The 21,012-nt window shown below is 39.8% G+C and overlaps 1 protein-coding gene across 1 annotated transcript in view; it reads left to right on the top strand.

The window, feature by feature from the left end:
• Window positions 1–21,012, top strand: part of tmem67 (transmembrane protein 67) — a 145,966-nt gene that overhangs the window by 11,129 nt on the left and 113,825 nt on the right. The window contains exons 6-9 of the mRNA XM_059978620.1: window positions 4,137–4,199; window positions 9,060–9,220; window positions 11,292–11,397; window positions 19,806–19,892. Coding sequence (XP_059834603.1) covers window positions 4,137–4,199; window positions 9,060–9,220; window positions 11,292–11,397; window positions 19,806–19,892 — 417 coding nt within the window. The remainder of the gene's footprint in view (window positions 1–4,136; window positions 4,200–9,059; window positions 9,221–11,291; window positions 11,398–19,805; window positions 19,893–21,012) is intronic.

Here is a 21,012-nt window from a genome sequence, read left to right as displayed (position 1 = left end):
TTAATTCAAGAGGACAACTGATCATGGAAATGATGATGGATTGTTCAAAGTACTGTACCTGAAAAATTTACAAAAGAGGGTGTTCCTCTTGATATATTTTCCCTAATGCAAATTGAAAGTCTCCTTATTACAACAGAGGTGATCCAAAGGGAAACTAGGAAATTCCCCACACTGTCACATGTCTACATGTAACCAAAATGGCTGGAATGTGCAGCAGAAATCCCATTTCCCCCATTTTTACCAGCACAGGGGTGAACTGGCCCTTGATGGAGGTTGCTTTATGTGAGGATTGAGAGTTGTGTCAAACTAAGATCTAAAGCATTGGAGGAGCTACATGATGGCCAGCTAGGCTTGGTCAGAATGAAAGCATTGTCTCAAAGCTTTGTCTGGTGGCCTGGGATGGATCAGCAGATTGAACAGCTTGCCATGCACTGTTTGGGATGCCAACTTGTCCAGAAGATGCCAAAAGCAGCGCTCATCCATCTCTGAGAATGGCATACATTGCTCTGGCAGAGGACTCATGTAGATTTTGCCAGACCATTCATGCACACAAATTTCTTGATAGTAGTGGATGCAGCTACAAAGTGGCCAGAAGTGTTCCCAGTAGCCTCCACTACAGACTTGCGCTTTGTTGATGTGCTGAGAAGCCTCTTCTCAGGAACTGGTATGCCAGAAACTTGGTAACAATGGACCACAGTTTGTTGCAGAACAGTTTGCCGTTTCTGAAAATGAATGGAATCTGCACCGTACCACCCAGCTATACTGAGCTGGTGAAAAGTATGTGAATGGCATATGTCATTACGCCACCACATCACAAGTGCACACCTCACTAAAAGTAAAATTACAAAGTTTACACACATCTCTCAGATTTCCTTGTTTTTCTTTTGATTAGTGAACAATGTGAGAAGTATTAGATCAAGGTCCTTCCTGTGTTGAAATTTCCATGATTTTGATATCCTTGTAATGATTGGCACAATCCTCCATTTGGCAATGTATTGAGCTGGCATCTTTGAAATCATATTTTATATGGTAATTTTTATATGTTGGTTTCAGTAGATTTACTGGGTGTCAACTTTTTCTTTGCCAGCACTCTTCCCTCTAAGCTGTGCAGATGCCCGCCAAACAGTAACTGAAATGCTCTGCACTCATGTCCTTTGTTGCCAAGTAGCTGCAATTTCATTTTATATAATGTTAATATAATTTCAAAATTATGCTGGTATAATTTTGAAATCAATGATAATATAATTGTGGAATGCCCTGTAATTAATTATGTTGATATGTATAATCCATAACTTTTCTAAATAATAAATGTACCATAATCTTTACTTTGCAACATTTTAGAGCTTCAACTTACTTACATTGTCAGTGTTTCAAGTTAGAACACTTACAAATTGTAACAATAAATACAGAATGGAAGTCAGTAGCTCATCATTAATAATCCATTAGCTCACTGAATGCTAATGCCAACAAGTTATGGTCACAGATTCTAGGCGATACCGTTTATGGAGTGACAAAGTGAAAGATCTGCTTGTATCTACAAGTTCTAATGTTGATTCTGTGGCTATTATTCAATTCCATCAACATCAGCATAATTACTTGGATAATAGATTTCCTGACAATAAGTTAAGAGGAAGGAAATCTTTTGGCCCAGTTGCTATTGCGAATGCAACCAATTTTTGAAGTTGGAAAAAAAAGAATGTTGGACAACATTGACAAAAAAAACCCTGTTACTGTTATGAACTACGATAATAGGGGTGCGTCAAATATTGCAACAATATTGTGATTTCAAATTTGTAATTTCAGCGAAAGTTGGGACTGGTTCAGTTAAGATGTTTCATTGATATGTTGAACTACTTGCTTAGAAAAGAAGAATTTGAAGAATTGTCAAAAGCTGTTGACATCGTTGGAATATTTCAGGCTTCTAAGTGGATTCAGTGTTATGAAATCAATTAAATGTAAATCCTGAAGCAGACTACAGGTGAAACATTTGGATGATCTAATGAGGATTATGATATAGCTTTAATCTGGACAGTATTTATAAACAACGGATTTGTAACAAAGATGGACGAGAAAAAGTTTATGAAATATGAAAGATTTTCTTTGTTGTACTTTATTTCATTATACTCTTCAATTAATAAGTATAGTCAAAAGTATGTGACTTTTTCCAATTTTCATTCTAAACATTAATAGTATGCATAATTACAAAAAATGAAGTGCTGTGCAGTTTTCAGGATGTGTAAAAATTACCCGCTCAGAGCAGTTCATCAGTAATTTGATATCTGTCATTTGATTCAGCAGCCCAGATTGGAAATCGTGTTCATTTGTGAAAACATCTAATAACTTCTATTACTGTCTGGGTGTACATGTTTTCTTGCTTATCAGTTCAATATTTGTTGTTGGAATTGATAGCTCAGGAGAGCAACAAAAAATCCACCATTTTAGACAAGTGAAGACAAGAGTTATTCCTCATGTTTGTTTGAAAGTGAAGTAATTAATTTAAACACATACAAAATGCTGGAAGAATTCAGCACGGCAGGCAGCATCTATAGAAAAGAGTAAACAGTTGATGTTTCAGCCCAAGACTCTTTATCAGGACTGGAGAAAAAAAAAGACGAGAAGCCAGAGTAAGAAGGTGGGGAGAGGGGAGGAAGAAATACAAGGTAGCAGATAACAGGTGAAACTAGGAGGGAGGAAGGGGTGAAGTAAAGAGCTGGGAACTCGATTTAAGAAAGTGATAAATGGAGGGGGGGAATCTGATAGGAGAGGACAGAAGGCCATGGAAGAAAAGGGAAGGGAAAGGAGCACCAGAGGAAGGTTCTCTGCAGGTAAGGAGATAAGGTGAGAAAGGGAAATGGAAATAGGTAATGGTTAAGTGGGGGGGGGGGCAATTACCAAAGTTTGAGAAATCTCTGTTCATGCCATCAGGTTGGAGATTACCAGACAGAATATAAGGTGTTGTTCCTCCAACCTGAGTGTGGCGTCTTTGCAGCAGTAAAAGGTAAAGGAGACGATGGACTGACATGTCAGAATGGGAATGAGAAATGGAACTAAAATAGGAGGCCATTGTGAGATTCCGCTTTTTGTGGCAGTCAGAGCATAGGTGCTCGGCAAAGCGTTCTCCCAATCTATATCGGGTCTCATCGATATACAGGAGACCACACTAGGAGCACCGAATACAGTAGATGACCCCAACAGACTCACAGGTGAAGTGTCGACTCACATGGAAGGACTGTTTTGGGGACCTGAATGGTAGTGAGGGAGGAAGTTTAGGTGCAGGTGTAGCACTTGTTCCACTTGGAAGGATAAGTACTAGGAGGGAGGTCAGTTGGGAGGGACGAATGGACAAGGGAGTCACACAGCAATCCCTGCGGAAAGTGGGGAGCAGGGAAAGCTTGTTTGGTGGTGGAATTCCTCTGGAGGTGGCATCTGGATTTACATTTGATTAAATTCATAAGACTGAATCTACTTTCACCTCTCACCTGCTACCTTATATTTCTTCCTCCTCTCCCCCCACCTTCTTAATCTGGCTTCTCATCTTTTTTCTCGGGTCCTGATGAAGGGTCTCAGCCCAAAACTTTGACTGTTTACTCTTTTCCATAGATGCTGTCTGGCTTGCTGAGTTCCTCCAGCATTTTGTGTACATTGGTTGGATTTCCAGCAGCTGCACATTTTCTCCTATATGCCATTAATTTAAAGTTGTACTTTATTAAAATTATATTTCTATTTTAACTCATGAAAGAATGTTTCCTGACAAATAACATCCTGAAAATTTTAAATAGTAAATAGCCACAAATGTTCTCAGGCTTCCAGCCAGGTATAGGTATCAATTTTGATCATCATCTCTGATGAAGATGGCAAAGTTTGTCATCAGGTTAAAATCCTGTACCATCTGGAAGCCCGAGAAGAGTTTATTTGTCATATATGCCAGAAAAGCACTAGATCCTTTTACAGCTATAAATCTTTAAAGGATTTCATTGTGTAGATGCAGTATCAGTGCATGATCTGATTACAAACAATGCAATAAAATTATTATATAACCTGGGTATATAGATGAAAATTATGCAGATGTATTCATTTGGGAACAGTGAGGCATTGTTCAAAGTTACTACCAAGACTATTTCCTGTAATTTTTGCAGGGTTTCAAAGTTTCATCTGCTTGGTTTGCCGCTCATTTGAAAGCATCAGCTATTGCATGCCTGGTCAGTTTTGAATACAGTATGTATTTTGGGGAAAAATGTATTTTATTTAGAGATGCAGCACAGTAACAGACCCTTGCAGCCCAACAAGCCCACAAAGCGCAATTACAGCCATGTGACCAATTAACTTACCAACCTGTATGTCTTTGGAATGTGGATGGAAAATGGAGCACCGGAGGAAACCGCCGCACTCATAAGGAGAATGTATAAACTCTGTACAGAAAGCAGCAGAATTGAACAATATCTGCATCCCCAGGAATAGGCAGGGTTATGCATGGCTGAATTCTCAAATCTGAACTGTTCCACCTAGATATGCTTTTAATGGAGATGGTTAGTGGGTGGAAGACTCATGCATACTCAGAAAAATAATGAATTAATAAATGCTATGTACCTCTGCTTTTACAGGAATTAGATTCTTAGTTTATGTTGGCAATGTTTTGAGACATAGAAAACTAGGCAGATAAAAGGAGCCAGAAGTGAATGACTGCATAAATTAATGTCTGTGTCCACCAGGAAGGAGTAGATAGTTACTCCAACCCCAACAGATTTTGCCATTATTATAGAGAACTAACTAGCCCGTCTCACCCTTGACAATTCTATCTATTTCTCCCAAGATTTCTACACACCCACCCCAATCACTCAATCCTGTCCCAACCACTCCTTATGATCTCTCAATGACATCCTGTTCCTTACCCACTCTGATTGTGTGTATTAATGGTCCCTGACTAATCCTCAGTTCTTGATCTCCACAAACTCCTGGCATTGATTTAAAGAAATAATCTGCATCTCCATTCTACCAACTTAATCTTGATCTCCATTTCAGTGCCACATAAAGATGTAATTTGGTGCTGTGGACTTCCAAATAGTTGATCAAACTTGCTGAAAATATTAAATTATGTTCTCCTGTTAAATACAGCAAGACATTTGGAATTCCTGTTTGGAATCTCAAAGTACTGACCCCTCTTCTCCCCACCTTCCATATGTGTAATGTCTCAAATATCTACCTGGCCTTATCATTGAATATGATCATTATATAAACATGTAAAATAAAGGAACAGGGCCAAGTCATTTGGTCTTTGAAGTCTCAACATGGAAGATATACAGTATAGCAAACACCATTCCCTATCTCGGCTTATCCAATCCAAATATATCTATATCTATCTATTTATCTATTTATTTGAACATTATCCTCCACAATCCTCCAGGGAATTTCAAAATTTTACCATGTTTTTGTTTGGATTCTGCATTTTTGTCCAAATGAACTACTCTTAATTTTGAGACTATGGACCCTAGTTCTAGACTCCTTAATCAAGAGAAACATCCTGGTCTACCTTGTCGAGTCCTCAATCAATTTTGCATGTTTCTGTGGGATCACTTGTCATCTTTGTAAAGCTCAAATAGAGGACTAGACTACCCAATCACTGCTCATGTGTCAGACTTGCCATCCCAGGAACCACTTAGATGAATTTTCACTATATTCACTCTATAGCAGGAATCTTCTTTTTAGGTAAGGAGTCCAAAATATGGACAATTCTCCAAGCATGATTTCACCAAAGCCACGTGTAGTAATAGTAAAACATATTTATTTTCATCATGGACTTGGAGTCTCTCAGCTTTCAAATAGGTCCTTCAGACTACACACAATGCTCCAAACTTCAAAAATCTGCAAAAAATGCTTCAATTCTGATAACCTATGCCCTTAACTCATGCATTCTCTACCCAAGCTACACTGCCACTCTCAGAAAATTATAGACTTTAACACCTTTGTATGTCAAAATTTCTGTGTGCCCTGTAATTTGATGTACACATCCTTTTCTTGACTTCCAAAAATGCATCATTTTGCACCTGTTAATTCCAACTGTTTTCTCTCAGTAAACCAAGCATTTGAAAGCTTAGACAGGAATTTGCAAAGCTTGATTTGAGAGAGGCTGTTTGCAGGTAACCAATGTTTTGTAAGTGGGAAGCTTTTAATAGTGTGATTGGAAGTGTGTCGAGCCAGCGTGTCCCTGTAAGAATGAAGGAGAGCGCTGGCATGATAAGAAACCGTCACTAATGAAGGATTTTGAGGATCTGGTAGGAAAAAGAGAGGGAAATGTCAGACATAGGCAGCTATGATAAAGCATATTCCTTCAGGGGTATAAGGGCTGTATGGGAAATCAAAAGGGTCGAAAGTGATATGAAGTATCTTGACAGTTAAAGTCAAGGAGAATCTTAAGAGATTCTTTAAGCATATTTAAAGCATATGAGTAACTAGGGAGAATATAGGGCCCCTCAAAGAGCGGTCATTCATATTTACCTTATCCATGTCCAGAACTACCATCTTATTTGAAATGGCCGTTCTGGACCAAATTTCAATCACAGACGGATGCTCAACAGCTGTAGCAGGTCTTAAATGCTGTCATCTCCTACAAAGTAAAACCAAGCAACAGACAAAAGGGTTTTGCTCCAAGATGAGCTCAATGCCTTTAATGCCTACTTTTATCTATATAACATGCAGGGACCTTCACAAACACCCATAGCCCCAAAGAACCCTATGATTTCAGTCTTTGAGGCTGTCATGAGAGCATCCTTCAGGAGAGGGAACCCACAGAAAACATCTAGCCCAGATGGTCTACCTGGCCAATTACAGAAGACCTGTGCTAATCAACTGGCTAGAGTATTTACTGACATCTTTAACCTCTTGCTTCAGCAGTCTGAAGTACCCAGCTACTTCAAGTAGGCTTCAGTCATACTGGTGCCCAAGAAGTACATGGTAACTTGCCTCGATGACTGTCGGCCAGTAGCACTTACATCAACTGTGATGAAGTGCTTTGAGAGGTTCATGATGGAACATATCAGCTGCTTCCTGATAAGTAACTTGGAACCACTCCATTTTGCCTAATGTCTTAACAGATCAACAACAGATACCATTTCCTTGGTTCTCCATTCAGTTCAGAAAAATCGAAATGGTGAAGATGCATACGCCAGGATGTACGCCATTGAATACAGAGCTGCAATCAACACTCTCCCCTCAAAACTAATTATTAAGATCCAAGAACTCCTTGTGTAACTGGATCCTTCATTTCCTCACTTGCAAACCCCGTTCAGCTCAGATTGGCAACAACATCTCCCAAATAACCATCAGCCCAGGTGCACCTCAAGGCTGTGTGCTTAGCCCCCTGCTCTACTCGCATTATATTTATGATTGTGAGGCCAAGTATAGCTCCAATGCTATATTCAAGTTGGCTGACAACACCACTGACATAAGCCGAATCAGCATCTAGGAGGGAGATTGAAAATCTGGTTGAATGGTGTCACAACAACCTCTCACTCAACAACGGCAAAACCAAGAGCTGATTATTGAGTATAGACAGAGGAAACCAGAGGTCCATGAGCCAGTTCTCATCAGGGGATCAGTGCTGGAGAGGGTCAGCAACTTCAAATTCCTTGATGTTATCATTTCAAAGAATCTGTTCTGGGATCAACACCTAAGTATCATTACAAAGGCACACCAGAGCCTCTACTTTCTTAGAAGTTTGCACAGGCTTGGTATGTTATCTAAAACTTTTATAAAATTCTATAAATGCACAGTGGAGAGTATCCTGACTGCTTGCATCATGGTTGTTATGGAAACAATAATGCATATGAATGGAAAAGGCTTTAAAAAAGTAGTGGATACCCAGTCCATCACAGTTAATGCCCCCCACCCACCATTGAACACATCCACAAAGAATGTTACCACAAGAAAGCCACATGCATCATTAAGGAACCCAACCTTCCAGGCCATGCTTTCTTCTTGCTGTTGCCACCACGAAGGAGGTACTGGAGCCATAAGTCCCACACCACCAAGTTCAGGAACAATTATTACTCGTCAACCATCAGGCTCCTGAACCAGTGTGGATAATTTCACTCACCTTGACACCGAACTGATTGCACAATCTATTGATTCACTTTTAATGACCCTACAACTCATGTTATTAATATTATTTATTATTATTTTATTTTTTGTAATTGCCTTCTTTTGCACATTGGTTGTTTGCCCATCTTTGTTTGATTCCGTTGTCCTTCTTTGTATCTACTGTGAATACCCACTAGAAAATGAATCTCAAGGTTTGATAATAAATTTCAACTTGAAAGAGACTGAATCAGTTGAGACAGTTTCACTGTAGCATAGAAGGCTTAGAAGGGACATAGATAAGGCAAATGTTCACAATCTTTTTTTACCAGGATAGGGAAATATATAGTCGAGGGGAAAAGCTTTAATGAGACCTGAGGAGTAACTTATCATACCAAGTGTGGCAGGTACGAGGAGTGAGCTGCCAGAGGAAGTGGCAAAGGTGTTTATTACTACAATTAAAAGACATTTGGACAGGTACATAGATGAGAAACATTTAGAGCAGGGGTTCCCAACCATTCCTATGACAATATTATTAAGCAAGGGGTCCATGGACTCCAAGTTGGAAACCTCGGGGATAAGGACAAAATACCAGCAAATAGAACTAACTCAGGTAAACAACTGGTCAACATGGACAAGTTGAGCTGATGGGTCTGATTCCATGCTGCATGACTCAATGACTATGGTTGTATCACATAAGTTCATCTATACAGTGTAGGAGTGACTGCTTGAAATTTAGGCTTGTAAGTTCTTGAATAAAATGTTCCTTTCTTTTCTGTTTTAACAACTTAAATGTTTATAATGAATTATTTCAAATAATTTAAAATGCTATTTGGAAAACATGAAAGGCTCTGATTCTATAATACTAGTAAATGCTAAGCTTGCAAGCTATTTACTTAGTCTTTACATACTTTCATTAGTAAGCTGTGTATTTTAATTATGTTTGTGTTAATTAACAAGTTCACTGTTTTAGTTCATTTCTTTTTCAGAGATTTGCAAATCTTACTGCCTGTCAGGCAGTAGGGAATATGTGTGTCATGATCATGAATTCAAAGGACATGGCAACAACTCCTAATGATGCTTGTACCCTTTATCACACAATATTTAAGGAGACAATAAGCTTAGGAAATACCCATTCAGTATCTTCTTGGTAAGAACATGCTATGGTTAAAGAGTATACTGTATGAATTTCCTGTTTGAGCAGTTAGTGCATTGGTATTTTAATTAATTTGCATTTTTGTCATAGGAAATTTTCTACTTTACCGTTTTCTAAGATACTTGTCAAAATTTTCCCACTATTCTATCAAAGTTAATTCCACTAAAGTACTGAGGACCAGCTAAAAGGAATAAATACTGTTCTAGTATCAATTTCCCTGTTCACTTCATCCTCTAAATACAGAACCTTATATTTCCTTCACAATTCTCAAATGGATCACCAGTATCAAAGTATGTATACTATATACAATTTTACTGGCAGACACAAAACATAGAAACCCAATAAAACGTTGTGCATGGTTTAACCAATCTTATAGAACTTTTCGAGGAAGTTACCAGGAAAGCTGATGAAGGCAGTGGATGTGGTCTACGTGGATTTGACAATGTCCTGCATGGGAGGTGGGTCAAAAAAGCTCAGTTGCTTGTCATCCAAGATGAGGTAGTAAATTGGATTAGACATTGGCTTTGTGGGAGAAGCCAGAGAGTTTTAGTAGACAGTTTCTGGGTCTGTTGTTGTCTGTCATGTATATCAATGATCTGGATGATAATATGGTTAACTGGATCAGCAAATTTGTTGATGACACCAAGATTGGGGATGTAGTGGGCAATGGGGAAGACTATCAGAGCTTGCAGAGGGATCAGGACCATCTGAAAAAATGGGCTGAAAAATGGCAGATGGAATTTAATACAGACAAGTGTGTGGTTTTGCACTTCAGTAGGACCAACCAGGTTAGGTCTGAAAGAGTGAACAGTAGGCCACGTAGGAGTGTGGTAGAACAAAGGGATCTGGAAAGATAGGTTCATAATTCATTGAAAGTGGTGTAACAGGTAGATAGGGTCAAAAAGAATGTTTTTGGCACAAATTGGCCTTCGTAAATCAAAGTTTTGAGTACACTAAATGGGATGTTATATTGAAATTATATAAGGGTGGTGAGTACTAATTTGGAGAATTGTGTGTAGTTTTGGTCACCTACCTACAGGAAAGATGTAAACAAGGTTTAAAGAGTACAGAGAAAATTTGCCAGATCTAGAGGATTTATGAGCATTTGGAGAGACATACTTTCACTGGTGGTGCAGTGACATCAGTGCTGGCCTCCGGAGCGAAGGTTCCCAAGTTCGAATCCAGTCGGGCCGCTCCCAGACATGCTTTCCGTCCATGCCAGGTTGAGTGTCGAGCTCGCAACTCAGCCTCACAAAAAAAAACACTGCGCTGTGAGAAGGACGAGGGGGACCACTCACAGAACCTTTCCTCCAAGACAACCACTTTGAAAAAAGTGGTCGCCAAGGCTCTAGCAGAGTATGGCACACAAAAAATGAGGACCTCAGTTATATGGAAAGATTGAATAGGTTATGTCTTTATTTCTTGGAATGTAGAAGACTGATGTGAGGTTTGATAGAAGTATACAAAATTATGAAGAGTATAGATAGGGTAAATGCAAGCAGCCTTTCCCACTGAGGTTGAGTGGTACTGCAACTAGAAGTCATGGCTTAAGAGTGAAAGGTGAAAAGTTTAAGGGGAACACAGAGGAAACTTCTGCATTCAGAGGGTCATGAGAGTGTTGAAGGAGCTGCAAGTGCAAGTGATGCATACAAGTTCAATTTCAATGTTTAAGAAAAGTTTGGATAGATATGTGGATAGCAGGACTAAGAAAGGCAATGGTCCTGATGTAAGTCGATGAGAATATACAGTTTAAATGTTTCAGCACAGACTAGATGGGCCAAAGGTCCTGTTTCTGTGCTGTACTTTTCTATTACTCCTTGACTAATATTATTTATGATGAGTCATAGCTGTCCAGATGAGACTCTTGCATGTGGATGATCTATCAACTCCAATACAGTGAAACAAAGAAATTCAGAAGAACATACAGTATATATGTTTCTGATGCAAAAATGTCAGAATAAAATGAAAAAAAATTACATTTTGAACTGTCACACCAATGCCCTTTCTTTATTCTCACATTCTTATATACCAAAAGTCATTTATTGAAAATCTACCTTCCTTTCAGGCGAAGGAATCTGCCCTGGTTATACTTTGATATTCAGTATGGGTTTGGATCTAGACTTAGCGATCAAGAACCATTTCAAACAATATTTCATTTTAGCTCCACTAAAGTAAGTACATGGGTTTTCTTTTCCACCACTGGTTTACTGATGAAACATGCTAGAGTGAAATAAATTAAATTATTATATCTTATGCAATACCAGGAACTCTACAATATTCTGATAACAGAACTTTAGAGTACAAATGAACTTAAACTTAGTGACAAAGTAAAAACAAATTGGGTGCTACCACTTAATATAATTAGGAACCTGCTTAACTATAAGAATTGACTCAGCAAAGTGGGACCTCTATATATGCAGTTGACTGTTGAAGAATCAAGAAAGAAAGAAAGAAGCTGAAAGCTAAATCATATGGATGTGGGGTCCAGGGTATGTGATTAGCACCTGGACATACTTTATCTTGCAGGTAGCACATTCATCTACAACTTTACTTAATAGTTTCAAGCAGCTACCACCGCCAAGTTGTTTGTTTCATTCATTGACTGACATAATATAATGAGGGACAAATTTTTAAAAAACTTGCTGCATTAAAGGGAAGATACATTGGCATGAAAGATTAATAAATAGAAACAAAGACAACCTGCAGCACAATACAGGCCCTTCGGCCCACAAAGCTGAGCTGAACATGTCCTTACCTTAGAAATTACCTAGGGTTACCCATAGCCCTCCATTTTCCTAAGCTTCATGTAACTATCCAGGAGTTTCTTAAAAGACCCTGTCTTATCTGCCTCCGCCACCATTGCCAGCAGCCCATTCCATGCACTCACTACTCTCAGCATAAAGAAACTTACCCCTGACATCTCCTCTGTACCTACTCCCCAGCACCTTAACACTGTGCCCTCTCATGCTAGAAATTTTAGCCCTGGGAAAAAGCCTCCTACTATCCACACGATCAATAGCTCTCATCATCTTATGCACCTCTATCAGGTCTCCTCTCATCCTCTGTCACTCCAAGGAGTAAAGGCCAAGTTCACTCAACCTATTCTCACAAGGCATGCTCCCCAATCCAGGCAACATCCTTGTAAATCTCTTCTGCACCCTTTCTATAGTTTCCATATCCTTCCAGTAGTGAGACAACCAGAAATGAACACAGTACTCCAAATGGGGTCTGACCAGGGTCCTTTATAGCTGCAACATTACCTCTTTGCTCCTAAACTCAATCCCACAATTGATGAAGGCCAATACACCGAATGCCTTCTTAACCACAGAGTCAACCTGCACTGCAGCTTTGAGCGTCCTATGGACTCAGACCCCAAGATCCCTCTGATCCTCCACACTGTCAAGAGTTGTACCATTAATACTATTTCTGCCATCATATTTGATCAAATGAACCATCTCAGACTTATCTCAGTTGAACTCCATCTGCCACTTCTCAGCCCAGTTTTGCATCTTATCGATGTCCCGCTGTAAACTCTGACAGCCCTCCACACTATCCACAACACCCCCACCCTTTGTGTCATCAGAAAATTAATAACCCATCCCTCCACTTCCTCATCCAGGTCATTTATAAAAATCACGAAAAGTAGAGGTCCCAGAACAGATCCCTGAGGCACACCACTGGTCACTGACCTCCATGCAGAATATGACCTGTCTACAACCACTCTTTGCCTTATGTGGGCAAACTAGTTCTGGATTCACAAAGCAATGTCCCCTTGGGTCCCATGCCTCCTTACTTTCTCAATAAGCCTTGCATGGGGTACCTTACCAATTGCCTTGCTGAAATCCATATACACGACATCTACTGCTCTACCTTCATCAATGTGTTTAGTCACATCCTCAAAAAAATTCAATCAGGCTCGTAAGGCACAACCTGCCTTTGAGAAAGCCATGCTGACTATTCCTAATCATATTACCCCCCTCCAAATGTTCATGAATCCTGCCTCTAAGAATCTTCTCCATCATCTTACCAACTACTGAAGTAAGACTCACTGGTCTATAATTTCCTGGGCTATCTCTACTCCCTTTCTTAAAGAAGGGAACAACATCCAAAACCCACCAATTCTCCAGAACCTCTCCCGTCCTCATTGATGATGCAAAGATCATCATCAGGGGCTCAGCAATCTCCTCCCTTGCTTCCACAGTAGTCTGGGGGTATATCTCGTCCAGTTCCAGTGACTTTTCCAACTTGGTGCTTTCCAAAATCTCCAGAACATCCTCTTTCTTAATACCTACATGCTCAAGCATTTCAGTCCACTTTAAGTCATCCCTCCGATCGCCAAGATCCTTTTCTGTAGTGAATACTGAAACAAAGTATTTATTATGTATCTCTGCTATCTCCTCTGGTTCTATACATATTTTTGCACTGTCACATTTGATTGATCTTGTTCTCTCATGCCTTTTGCTCTTCACGTACTTATGGACAGAGAAGGGAACACACTCTGCTTGCCCACACCTTGGGTGTCAAGCAGCTCATTATTGGTATCAGCAAGATGGACTCCACTGAACCCCCATACAGCGAGGCAAGATACAATGAAATCATGAAGGAAGTCAGCACATACATCAAGAAGATCGGCTATAACCCAGCAACGGTAGCATTTGTTCCCACCTCTGGTTGGAATGGTGACAACGTGCTAGAACAAAGTCAGAATATGGGCTGGTTTAAAGTTTAGTCAATTACCAGGAAAAATGAAAACCTCATTGGTACCACACTGCTTCAAGCCTTCGACAGCATTCAGCCTCCAGAACGCCCAATGAAGAAACCTGTTCGTCTCCCTCTCCAGGATGGCATTGGCACTGTACCAGTTGGTCGGGTTGAGACAGGTGTTCTGAAACCCACATTGGTGCAGTTTGTTCCCAATCCAGTCATCACTGAAGTGAAACTTGTGGAAATGCACTGTGAAGCCTTGCCAGAAGCTCTTCCTGGTGACAATGTTGGTTTCAACATCAAGAACGTCTCTGTTAATGACAGAAATATTTCAAATGTCATTAGAAACGGGGATGGTGCCGGAGGATTGGCGTATTGCTCATGTGGTTCCATTGTTTAAAAAGGGTTCTAAGAGTAAAGCTAGCAATTATAGGCCTGTCACTTTGATGTCAGTTGTGGGTAAATTAATGGAAAATATTCTTAGAGATGGTATATATAATTATCTGGATAGATAGGGTCTGATTAGGAACAGTCAGCATGGATTTGTGCATGGAAGGTCATGTTTGACAAATCTTATTGAATTTTTTGAAGAGGTTACGAGGAAATTTGACGAGGGTAAAGCAGTGGATGTTGTCTATATGGACTTCAGTAAGGCCTTTGACAAGGTTCCGCACGGAAGGTTAGTTACGAAGGTTCAATCGTTAGGTATTAATATTGAAGTAGTAAAATGGATTCAGCAGTGGCTAGATGGGAGATGCCAGAGAGTAGTGGTTTGTCAGGTTGTCAGGTTGGAGGCTGGTGACTGATGATGTGCCTCAGGGATCTGTATTGGGTCCAATGTTGTTTGTCATACACATTAATGATCTGGATGATGGGGTGGTAAATTGGATTAGTAAGTATGCAGATGATTCTAAGGTAGGTGGTGTTGTGGATAATGAAGTAGGTTTTCAAAGTTTGCAGAGAGATTTAGGCCAGTTAGAAGAGTGGGCTGAATGATGGTAGATGGAGTTTAATGCTGATAGTGTGAGGTGCTACATTTTGGTAGGAATAATCCAAATAGGACATACATGGTAAATGGTAGGGCATTGAAGAATGCAGTAGAACAGAGTGATCTAGGAATAATGGTGCATAGTTCCCTGAAGGTGGAATCTCATGTGGATAGGGTGGTGAAGAAAGCTTTTGGTATGCTGGCCTTTTATAAAAGAGCATCGAGTATAGGACGTATAGGAATATCCTGACGAAGGGTCTCGGCCCGAAACGTCGACAGCGCTTCTCCCTATAGATGCTGCCTAGCCTGCTGCATTCTACCAGCATTTTGTGTGTGTTGTTGATTGAGTATAGGAGTTGGGATGTAATGTTAAAATTGTACAAGGCATTGGTGAGGCCGAATTTGGAGTATTGTGTACAGTTCTGGTCTCCGAATTATAGGAAAGATGTCAACAAAATAGAGAGAGTACAGAGAAGATTTACTAGAATGTCACCTGGGTTTCAGCACCTAATTATAGGGAAAGGCTAAACAAGTTAGGTCTTTATTCTTTGGAACGTAGAAGGTTGAGGGGGGACTTGATAGAGGTATTTAAAATAATGAGGGGGATAGATCGAGTTGACGTAGATAGGCTTTTTCCATTGAGAGCAGGGGAGATTCAAACAAGAGGACATGATTTGAGAGTTAGGGGGCAAAAGTTTAAGGGTAACACAAGGGGGAATTTCTTTACTCAAAGAGTGGTAGCTTTGTGGAATGAGCTTCCAGTAGAAGTGGAAGAGGAAGGTTCAGTATTGTCATTTAAAGTAAAATTGGATAAGTACATGGACAGGAAAGGAATGGAGGGTTATGGGTTGAGTGCAGGCCAATGGGACTAGGTGAGTGTAAGCGTCGGCATGGACTAGAAGGGCCGAGATGGTCTGTTTCCATGCTGTAATTGTTATATAGTTATATATAGTTATATGTTAAGGATATCCATCAGGATAATGTTGCTGGTGACAACAAAAATGATCCTCCAATACAAACCGCTGATTTTACTGCACAGCTTATTATCCTGAACCATCCTGGTCAGATATCTTCTGGCTATGCCCCAGTACTTGATTATCATGCTGCTCACATTGCCTGCAAGTTCAATGAGCTGAAGGAGAAAATTGATCATCGACCTGGCAAGAAGTTGGAAGATAGCCCCAAATATGTAAAGTCTGGAGATGCAGCCATTGATCACATGATGCCAACTAATCCCATGTATGTCAAGAGCTTTTCTGAATATCCACCTCTCATGCTTTGCTGTCCATGATATGAAACAGACGGTGGCTGTTGGTGTGATCAAGTCAGTTATTAAGAAAGATATTGCCACAAATCCAACAAAGCTGCCAGTAAAGTATTAATCAAGAAGTGAATGTTACCACTGGCCACCAAGATCCAGCAATCCTTGTGACTTGCACCAAAACGTTTATTCATTACCAGCCAAATATGTATATTAATAAGAGACTGGATATTGACTAAGATGCATTGAAAGAAATTCATAAGGAAAGGATAAAGAATGATGGATTCTAAATGTAGATTCCAAAGTTAGCAGTGTAATTGCAAATGTCCTTTCACTAATTAGAAGCTGTTTCGGTTTTGTAATGATTTAAAACTAATAAATATTCAAAACCAAAATAAAAAATAGACGCATCTCAAACCATCGGCCTGAGCGCGTCTCTTCTCTATCACCTGCCCATCCTCCCTCTCCAAGCTTTCTCTATTTGTGAGCCAACTGCCTCTTCCTCCTCTTTAGTTCAGTTCCCACCTTCCATCAATTCTTGTTTAAACTCTCCACAACAGCCTTAGTAAACCTCTCTGCCAGGTCCCCCTGCAATTCAAGTGCAACCTGTCCTTTTTGTATAGGTCACACCTGCCCCAAAAGAGGTCCCAATGATCCAGAATCCCTGCCCCCTGCTCCAATCCCTCAGCCACGCACTTATCCTCTACCTCATTCTATTCCTGTACTCACTGTCACGTGGCACAGGCAGTAATCCTGAGATTACTACATTTGTGATCCTGCTTCTCAACTTCATTCATAACTCCCTGTAGTCTATTTTCAGGACCTCCTCCCTTTTCTTACTTATGTTGTTGACACCAATATGTACCATGACCTCTGGCTGTTCTCCTTCCCACTTCAGGATACCATGAACACGATCAGAAACATCCCGGACCCTGGTACCTGAGAGGCAAACTACCATCCGTGTTTCTTTCTTCCTGCATTCACAGACTCCCCTATCACTGCTGCCAATACTTGAACATGTTTAGTGAGAAATACAGTCAAGATTTGTGTAACTACAGGGAGACATGAGGTAATGAAGTCCTAAAGACTCCACCTTCAGCCCCTTATGTTTGTATGACTATCAAGCAACCACTTATATTAATCTCATTTACCAACATTTTCCAAGTAGCTTTTTATACTTGGGTAATTCAAGTGCTCATCTAAATATTGAATAAAATATTCTTAAATATTATGAGAATTTCAGCCTCCCCCGTCCCCACTGACAGTGGGTTTCAGATTCCAGACATCTACAGAGTGAGAAAAATCTTTCCTCAAATCCCTTCTAACTTTCCAGTCCCTTACCTTAACTCCAATAATCAGTACCATGAGAGTAGCTAGCTCCAAGGGCATGAATATAGTGCAGGAAGAGTTTTCGTGATCTGACGTGAGTTTTCAAGATGAGTGAACTCAATCTATCTCCAACCCATCAGCTGTGCCCAGAAACCTCATCTGCTGATCAATTCATTACTCTCAGAACAACCATCAATGATCTCTATCAATTATCCCTTCAGTTCACAAGGTTTATATAATTTTCATTCCTCCCTGCACCACGAATATCTAGTCTGTTTAGAATTGTATAGGTTTCAATGAGATTCCCTCTCATTTTCCCAAACTCCAGTGAATATACTATACCAAATTGGCCCAATTTCTCCTCATCCGTCAGTCTTGCAGCCATAAGAATCAATTTAGAAACCTTCTTTGCGATCTCTCCAAGCTAAAAACATCCTTTCTTAGATTAAGTATTCATAACAGCACACAGAATTCTAGGTAGGATCTCACTAAGGCTTGCACTGCTGCAGCAAGTTAGGCACAAATCTTCTTGCAATGAAATCCAACTGCCTTCCTAATGATTTGTTGCAACTAAACACTTGCTTTCAGCCACTGATATACAAGCACAACAGGCCTCTTGTGCTTCAGAGATAATCTTTCTTTCCAATTTAGAATCAGAGTAGATCATCTCACATTACAGTGCAGCTGCCATGCAATTGGCCACTTGCCCACCTTATGTAAATCACTTTGAAATCCACTTCACTCTTCAATGCTGCCAACTTGGAAATATTACATTTCATTCCTACATCCAAATCTTGAACATTACCATCATATTTGGACCTGATAAATAAAATGGTTCATTACCACTTCTCTAGATGCCAATGAATGCCCAGGTCTTTAAAATGAAACAAAAAAAAACTAGGAAGAGTGACAGAAGTTCCAGGAAACATGAAGAGACTCCCTACACTTAGAATGCCAATAACATTTCAGCTCTTTTCCCTGTTACCTTGCATATATCTTGCTGGTCAATCAACTGAAACTGTTGGACCTCGAGCTTAAATGCTTTAATGTGAAACTATGTCCTTTGGACCTAGAGCAGATCGAGATTGTCCTCCAAAGCTGCACAGGCCAGCAGTTTGCCATTTCCCATATGGCAATCATCGGGGAGAATCATCAGGAGATTAGTATAGACAAAGACAGAAGATATTCAATTCCTGCCACTGTTTATATATAAGGAGTTTGTATGTTCTCCTCATGACAACATGGATTTACTTCCACATTCGGAAGATATCATTGTAAGGGTTACTAAGTTGTGGGCATGCTCTGTTGGGACCAGAAGTGTGGTGACAGGCTGTGACAGACATGCAGGCTGCTCCCAGCACATCCTTGGTCAGTGTTGCATATTGATACAATTATTGTATTTCACTGTAAGTTGTGATATTTTTGATGCACATGTCACAAATAAATCTAGTCATTAGCTGAATGCACAAAACTTATTTATAGTATTTACTGAGTTCATTTATAATCTTTATCTGTGTGTTAGAGATTGAAGAAAATTCTAATGAGTGGAACTGATAATGAACAGGAATGTCAAGGATTTTAAAATGATCCTTAAACCAGTTTGAAGAAGGAAATTAGTGCCACTGTATTCAAATAACATGATATTTGCATACCACATGCATTAAATAAAGCAGGCACAATGTCGAAGCAAATACAACTTTAATAGACCAGGTTAAGCAAGCAGCTAGTGAAGTTGTACGTTACTTTCATGGTTTCTCCTTCTGAATGTATTGATTCTTCTCAGTTGGTTTATGATTGTAGTATTGCCTTCCAATGTACTTTAGAGGCATGGACCTAGTCTAAAATATTTACAACCATTGACACTGTAATTCTGGCTGCACAATTATGTCACTATCTTTTAATTACACAACAACAAACCATTAGATCACCTAAGACATTAGATTCTAACGTACCAGGATAACAAGTTGTTCCATTCTTCTTGCTAGATAGTTTAAGGTAAAGGAACCATTGTTATTTCTTCTGGATAGTGAGCATTTGTCAGTAAGGTTTGTCCTATGGACTTATATAGGCAATGTTCAAGATTTCGCCATCAATCCACCAAGCTCCTTAAAGAAACTCAGCCAGGTTAGCCAAACTTCCTTCACTTCAGTTATCAAAGCTATTTTTTCCATCAGCAGCTGATACCTGGCCAGGTGTTGAGATTTATTGCACAGCACCCTTCACCTTAAACACAAGCAGTTTTGTAAGTTGTGAATGTGATTGCTTCTTTTTCATTGTTTATGTTTTACTGCTTGCAGCATATGGAATTACAATTTATCCTTGCCAAATATGATGCTCGTGGTTATTTTCTTAAATGGGAAAAAGTAACTGGAGGTACTTTGCAGGTAATATTTCTAATATAATTACATAAAATATAGCTTGATATTTCTCTATTCATCAAAAAACCTGTAAAACTTCATATTTTCAATTTGGATGTCTGAAAAAATGAGTTGAATTCTAGTACAATATTTCCAATTGAATTATTTGTCAAGATTTCAGAATCAGTTAATGAGATCTATTGAACCTTAATAATGTTTCTGTTTTATTTTAAAGCATTTTAAAATAATGTTCCCTGTATAATCATATGATTATTATTTAATGTTGAAAGGCACATTTACCTGGATCTTCTCTTGAATGTGAGTCTTCCAAGTCACCAGTCATGGCCTTTGAATCATGCTGTTTCTTCCAGCTTATTGATATGGATCAGAGTAGCAAGTTGCAGTATAGGGCCTTTCCAAGTACAAGTTACTGGTTGTGTTCCCAAAAATTTGTACAGAATATGCTCTATACATTATAATACTTTTGTTTTAAGATGGTGCTCCTGAAGGCAGGCAGTAACTTACTGGTGGTTCTCAAAGTAAGAAGTACAACTAAATACTTTCATAATAATACTTTTTTGTAAAATATTACAATCACCGCAAACAATGAAGAGTCAAGTGAAGGCGAAGCTGATTCTCAAAGATCGAGGCATGTGGGTCTGAGTAAAGGCAAGGCACATTCGAGGAGAAGTGATGGGAGCAAGGTTGAGGCAGGTTCAAGACAGAGCTGGAACGAACAAAGTGCAGAAAAGTCAGATTGGTGGAGATTTTGGAGCCCATCCACCTAAAGCAAAAGTGAGGTTTGATCGATCTAAGCAGCAGGCCAATTTGAAAGGGTTATTTGTGGCTGGAACATGGCAGCAGGGTCCAGGCCCAGACCTTATCGATGCAAAAGGGCCTGGCTCTTAAGAGTGAGGAACGACCCGATGTTTGGGCAATTTATATGCTGGGCCAGATAGATTGAAAAGGCAAGGTATCAGGACTGGAGGCGTGGGTTGGGCTGGTTCTGCTTATTGCTCCGTCGCATTTGCACAATTCCCCAGTGCACTGAGGCTGAGGATATGGGCCTTCTCCAGCTGCACCAGGCTTTGTGTTTGGGGGAATCTCTGACGTTTTCCTCTCCTATGTGATGAACTGAGACAGAGGC

Source organism: Hypanus sabinus, chromosome 1 (assembly GCF_030144855.1).
Source record: "Hypanus sabinus isolate sHypSab1 chromosome 1, sHypSab1.hap1, whole genome shotgun sequence".
NCBI lineage: Eukaryota > Metazoa > Chordata > Chondrichthyes > Myliobatiformes > Dasyatidae > Hypanus > Hypanus sabinus.
Note: the sequence above shows the minus strand (reverse complement) of the source record. Positions and strands in the feature narration are given on the sequence as shown.